Here is a 6,459-nt window from a genome sequence, read left to right on the forward strand (position 1 = left end):
TGATGCGAGTTCAAACTTTGTTTTCTGTTGACTTCAATGAACTTTACATCATCATATTCATCTAACTTCAATTAACATTACCTATATTCTTTCATATCCTTACAAATTTAGTATATTTCCTAACTTCAATTAATATTTTTTACCGTCATTTTTGGCTGTTCACATGAACATGATAACCTATCGATGATGGAAGTTTATGTTTAATATTTTTGGATAAATTATTTTGCGCGTTTACTCGTTGCAATCCAATAATCAAAAGGTAAAACTTAAAAATGGCAAAGTGAGAAAAATAGTTTGAAAGAACAAGAATAAGCATGTTATTTTTCTGTCACTTTTTCTCTCTCTTTTTGTTTGTAGTCGCTATTTTAATTTAGTTCTCCTCACTTCATCTCTTCATTCACAATTCAGAAAGTTTGTTTATCTTCTCTCTCAAAAATACTTGTTTTTTCATAATTTTTCCAATTTTAGTGTTTTATTAATTTTGTCCCCTCATTTTACATATTCAAAATTATTTAATTATATTTGCTAACGTCTATTTATTCGTTAATGACTTAATGATTTCTAGTTGTAATTATAAACTGTCGAAAATTTTTATGTTTGGAGCTTTTGGTTCAAGTTTTTGTGATGTATTTATATCTTATTCTTCGATTATTTCGTCATAAATTCAATTTCGTTTCTCATTTGGTGCTGTAATGGATTTATAAAGGAGAATTGTGATATTGTTTAATATATGTGCGATTTGTGTTATATTGAATTTGCTCTTAATTTGTAATGTTCTAAATTTTTAAATGGTCCTCAGAAATTTAGAATAGTTGAAATCGAGTATTGGATTGTAAAGTTATCATTATTTGAAAATATTAAAGACAATATTGGTCCAATAAAAAAATTATCTCTGTATAATGTAGAGGCTATAAATTTGATTTTTACTAATAGTATTTTACTATCAATTTTAAAACAAAAAAGACTTTTTCTGTGTATAACAAAACGTTTAACTATTCGTAAATTCATATATGATTCTTAAAAACAATTAAAAAAATTACCTAAAAATTTTTAAAAATTTTAAAAATAGATATTTTAGTCTCCAAAAAAAATTAATACACAGATCAATCATAAAATTTTACTTTGGCAGACAAATCAGTCTCCAGTTTATTTTCTGCCAGAGTAATTACCTAGATCAGTCCCCAAAAATTTTAAAAGAGGACATTTTAGTCTTCAAGAAAAATTAATACACAGATCAATCTCTAACATTTTTTTTTCGATTAGACATAACAGTCCCCCATCCATTTTATTTTTACTATATGTCGACCTTTATTATTATTAACTTAGCTTTGTGCATGTGGACGACAACATACACTAGCATATTAATATATTTTTTTGTTAGAAACAAGTAAGGTAAATAATGATGGTTTGAAATTCAAATTAAAATATTTACTTATAATACAAATATGATTTTAAATTAAGACATTTTTTATTATATTAAATACAAAAATATTAAAGAATTTCAATCTTAAATTTCTTTTTTTAGAATAATCTCTAATAATTTTATTATTATTATTATTATTATTATTATTATTATTATTATTATTATTGATGAGTGACTATATATATATATATATATATATATATATATATATATATATATATTATAAATACATGCATAAAAATTTAATGAATAAATTTATCATTATTTTTGTTTAAAAAATATAAAAAAAATTATGGTACAGTATTATTGTATAATTAATAATTAATAATAATAATAATTTCATTTTTTTTAGACGAAAAATTATTATGTCTAATGAAAAAAATTAGAAATTGATTTGTATAATCATTTTTTACGATTAAAATATTCGCTTTTAAAATTTTTAGGAATTGATCTGGATAATTATTCTATCAAAAAATAAAATAAAAATTAATTTGTCTACTAAAATAAAATTTTAAAAATTAATTTATGCATTAATTTTTTTTAAAAACTAAAATATACAATTTTAAATTTTTTAAAAATTAATTTGAATAATTATTCTTAAAAAAACCACTTAATTTTTAACGAATTTGACTTACTTCGACCGATTTGATTGACCGATTTGATTGCGGTCTTTAACTACACAAAGTCACAAACAGTCTCGTATGTTGCAGATAACCTTTCTTCTTCTTGCTTTAATGTTTCTTACAAAAACCATTAGTTTACTTTTACTTCTCGTTTGTGTGATTTGTATTTGTACGACCCTTATCTTAAAAATTAAAACCTCTGTTCCAGTCTCCCTTCAGTTCCGTTGAATAACAAAAGACTCTCTCTCTCTCTCTCTCTCTCTCTCATGTTCCGTCGTGGGTTGGGTGGCTCTGTCCGTTTCCCCTAAAAAATGTGGCGCACACACACAGTTTCAAAGCTTTTCTCTTCTCTTTCTCTCTCGTGAATTATTTCCACACTTTTCCCAATTCCACAAATTTTAAAAATAATAAAAAGAAAAATCTCCTTCATTCTATAAAAAAATCTGTTCCAGGAAAAAAAAAGGATAAATTATTTTTCTCATTCTGATAAATAAATATAAATATTGTTCTCCCTAACTCTCTTCCTCTCTTTCCTTCTCTTTTTGTGCGTGTCATAACAAAAGAGGAAGGGGCACAAAGGAGAAATCCAATCACCTATTCATCTAATCATAGCAGAAAAAGAGGAACAAAAAAAAAAAAAAAAAAAGAGAGCTGTTACAGTGAAGGAAAAAAAAAAACTGAGAGAATGAATGGTGTCACCCACCTTGAACCAGAACCAGACGATCCTTCTGAGTTTGTTGAAGTTGATCCAACTGGAAGATACGGAAGAGTAATAATAATACCCCTTTGTTTCCTCTCTCTCTTTCTGTCCCTTCATCTTCTTATTCTCCCCATCTCATGACTCAGCTTGTTTGATGATTTTTTTTTCTTTTTTTTTCATTGTTTGTTGCAGTACAATGAAATCCTCGGCAAAGGAGCTTCAAAGACAGTGTATGATTATAAAGTCTCATCCTTTTTTTTCCTTCTTCTGTGTTTTGTGTTCATACCCATTTCTTGATTTTGTTAAAATTGGAATCTTTTTGTATGTTCGAGTGCTGATTTGCCTTGAATTTGAGTTCCTCTTTGTGTTTGTGGGAATGGGTATTGGATAATTTTTATTTCCCTTTCCCCTCATTTCTAATTTTTTTTTTTCAATTTGTCAATTTTTTGGGGTTATTGATTGATGCAGATATAGAGCATTTGATGAGTATCAAGGGATTGAAGTTGCTTGGAACCAGGTCAAGCTTTATGATTTCCTGCAAAGTCCTGAAGATCTTGAGAGGCTCTACTGTGAAATTCATCTCTTGAAGACATTGAAGCACAAGAACATTATGAAATTCTACACATCTTGGGTTGACACTGCCAATAGGAACATCAATTTTGTCACTGAATTGTTCACTTCTGGTACTCTCAGACAGTAAGTTCTCTTTGGATTTCCCCAAATTCCAACTACTTCTCATTTTTCTGCACTATTTTCTTATGCCCTGATTGAATGAACTACCCTTGTTCTGGTCCTATTACTAGAAACCTGGCTAATCCAAGTGGGGGTGGGGTTGGAATTTCCCAGCTAGGATTTTTTTTGTTTCCTCCTTTGTTCACTATTACTCTCGTGGATCTCATTTGCTTGTTTGTTTTGATTATGAAACAGGTATAGATTAAAGCACAAGAGAGTGCATATCAGAGCAGTGAAGCATTGGTGCAGACAGATCTTGAGAGGGCTTCTCTATCTTCATAGCCATGATCCACCTGTGATCCATAGAGATCTCAAATGTGACAATATTTTTATCAATGGAAACCAAGGGGAGGTGAAGATTGGAGATCTTGGCCTGGCTGCGATTCTCCGGAAATCTCATGCTGCTCATTGTGTAGGTATGTTCATTTTCATTTCATGAATGCATGAGGCTTGCACCTGCGGCCTTCAAGGCTCAAGGCAGTGCCTTTTCGGCTATGCTAATGCTCGTGCCTTTTGAATATTACAAAATTGTGCCAAATTAAAGATTTGTCCTGATCAAATATTAAATTGATGTCTTTCTTTTGGAAAAGGAAAGATAAAAAAAAAGATCAATTTGGGGATAACATGCGAATCTTAGAGTTGTAATGCTTTTTAATGCAAGAAGCACAAGTTATTGTTAGTTAGAGTGTCATTTGTTACAATTTTGCCTTTGCAGGAACGCCAGAGTTCATGGCCCCTGAAGTTTACGAAGAGGCATATAATGAATTGGTCGACATATATTCATTTGGTATGTGCATATTAGAGATGGTTACCTTTGAATATCCTTATAGTGAATGCACTCATCCAGCGCAAATCTACAAGAAAGTTATTTCCGTAAGATTCCTCTCTTTTTGTCTCACAGCGAAAAGTGTTTTCCACCTGTTAGTGTTGAGATTTCTTTGGCGTTTTGTATTATCTATCACCAGGGTAAAAAGCCGGATGCTTTGTACAAAGTGAAGGATCCAGAAGTGCGAGAATTTGTTGAGAAATGCTTGGCAACTGTTTCTTTAAGGCTATCTGCAAGGGAGCTTCTAGATGACCCGTTTCTTCGAGTTGATGATTATGATTATGATTTGAGACCTGTAGACGGTGGGGAATTGGATGACTTAGGCCCTCTCATTAGGCAGCCATTATTTGATCTTCATCGAAGCTATAGCAACATTAGTAACGAATACTCGAATGGTTTTGGGTATGAAGGAGACTGGTCATCGCATCCAGCTGAGATTGAACCTAATGGAATAGAACTTTTTGAGTACCATGACGATGATGATGAAGAAACGTCTGAAGATGTTGACATAAGCATCAAGGGCAAGAGGAAAGATGATGGTGGCATATTTTTGAGACTAAGAATCGCAGATAAAGAAGGTCCGGCCTATACTTTTGACCGTTATTTGCATATTTCATTATAGAATTTAAGATTGTTTGACTCTATTTTGTTATCACAGGCCGTATTCGAAATATTTATTTCCCATTCGACATTGAGATGGACACAGCAATTAGTGTGGCAGCAGAAATGGTTGCAGAGCTTGACATTACCGATCAGGATGTTACCAGAATAGCTGATATGATAGATGGTGAAATTGCTTCTTTGGTACCTGATTGGAGGCGTGGACCAGGAATCGATGAATCTCCCCGATTTTCCAATCAGGGTTTATGTCACAATTGTGTCTCGAATCATACCTCCAGCGGATCGCTTCTGGATTTCATTTCGCAGAATCCGGGCAGCAAAAACCCCAAACTTGGCGAGTGTTGTAGGCGTGGATGTACTTCAATGCATGGACGATTCGAGGAGATCACCTTCGAATCTGAGGATTACGACAATCATGTTAGAGAGAATGTACCCAACATATCAAGCCAGTCACACAGCTTACAGTACCAGGGTTTATGGAATCAGCACGAAAGCCGCGAACTCAGTCCGGTAGCGTCCGATCAAAGCCATTCTGACGAACAATACGAACAACTAGACAAATCAATAGCTGCTGAAGATAAAGGGCAGGATCATTGGGAAACCAAGTTTGTCTCCAACGCTGGAAGCTCTCTGCGTAATTTATCAGGAACCCACGATTTATCTACTATTCGATCGTTATGTTGTGACCTAGAGGGTGACTACGAGGAAGAGATCCAAAAGGAGCTGAGATGGCTCAAAGCGAAATACCAAATGGAGTTAAGGGAACTCAAAGATCAACACCTTGGCCTAATGCCTAAATCTTCTTCTTCCAACAGCAATGACAAAGAGGAAAACAAAACTGAACACCAACTTGTTATGCCGCTGCATTTGCTGACAAAAACTTTGAAAGCAAGCAACAATAACAATGTGATTCATTTGAAACCCTTTACCAATAACTTGAACTGTGATGCCACTACTAACCATCTTCCTCACTGCAACAAGAGCATCCCCGATCTGGATGCCCAAAGGGCCCAGAATCGCGAGGCGATGGAATCACTTCGTGAAGAAGAAGGTATGGTTAATGCTAAGAACTTTTTTTCTGGTACATTGCTTCCTCACTCGCTTCATAGAACAGTTTCCCTTCCAGTTGATGCTGTTGATGTATAATTTTCTTGAGGCACTTATTGGATTCTTTTGTAGATTATAAAATATATAGAGGCTATCCTGATTTCTACTACTTTTTTTCTTTACCTGCACATATAATTTAATGCTTGTTACAAGAGAAATTCAAGAATCACAATTATGAATACTTCTGGAATATACAAAGCATGCAATCAGTTAAGAATTATTAGATAATTTGACATATTTGACTAAGTTTTAATTTAATACTTTTCCAATTTACCGACAACAAAACCAGAAAACTGCTACCCTTAGCACTACACTGTACGGTTTAATTTATTGGTAAAAAAAGAAAAAAAAAAAAAGAATCCGATTTTGGTGACGGATGGTACTTGTTTGCCAAATTGTTAATTGAGACATACAAGATATCTATCTA

The 6,459-nt window shown here is 32.7% G+C and overlaps 1 protein-coding gene across 1 annotated transcript; it reads left to right on the plus strand.

The window, feature by feature from the left end:
- The first annotated feature begins 2,126 nt into the window (after positions 1-2,126).
- LOC107617943 (putative serine/threonine-protein kinase WNK9) lies at positions 2,127-6,141 on the plus strand. The gene is made up of 7 exons (XM_016319838.3): positions 2,127-2,815; positions 2,939-2,976; positions 3,215-3,442; positions 3,674-3,894; positions 4,194-4,351; positions 4,444-4,882; positions 4,963-6,141. The coding sequence occupies exons 1-7, from the start codon at positions 2,732-2,734 to the stop codon at positions 6,069-6,071; spliced, it is 2,277 nt and encodes a 758-aa protein (XP_016175324.1). The 5' UTR covers positions 2,127-2,731; the 3' UTR covers positions 6,072-6,141.
- The last annotated feature ends 318 nt before the right edge of the window (positions 6,142-6,459 follow it).

Source organism: Arachis ipaensis, chromosome B9 (genome assembly GCF_059453495.1).
Source record: "Arachis ipaensis isolate K30076 ecotype BB chromosome B9, ASM5945349v1, whole genome shotgun sequence".
Lineage (NCBI taxonomy): Eukaryota > Viridiplantae > Streptophyta > Magnoliopsida > Fabales > Fabaceae > Arachis > Arachis ipaensis.

Bases quoted from the DNA above. Each gene is read 5' to 3' on its own strand.
- LOC107617943 (XM_016319838.3), top strand. From the start codon at position 2,732: ATGAATGGTGTCACCCACCTTGAACCAGAACCAGACGATCCTTCTGAG. The intron at 3,895-4,193 runs GTATGTTCATTT...TTGCCTTTGCAG, and splicing joins TCATGCTGCTCATTGTGTAG to GAACGCCAGAGTTCATGGCC. The intron at 4,883-4,962 runs GTCCGGCCTATA...TTGTTATCACAG, and splicing joins AAGAATCGCAGATAAAGAAG to GCCGTATTCGAAATATTTAT.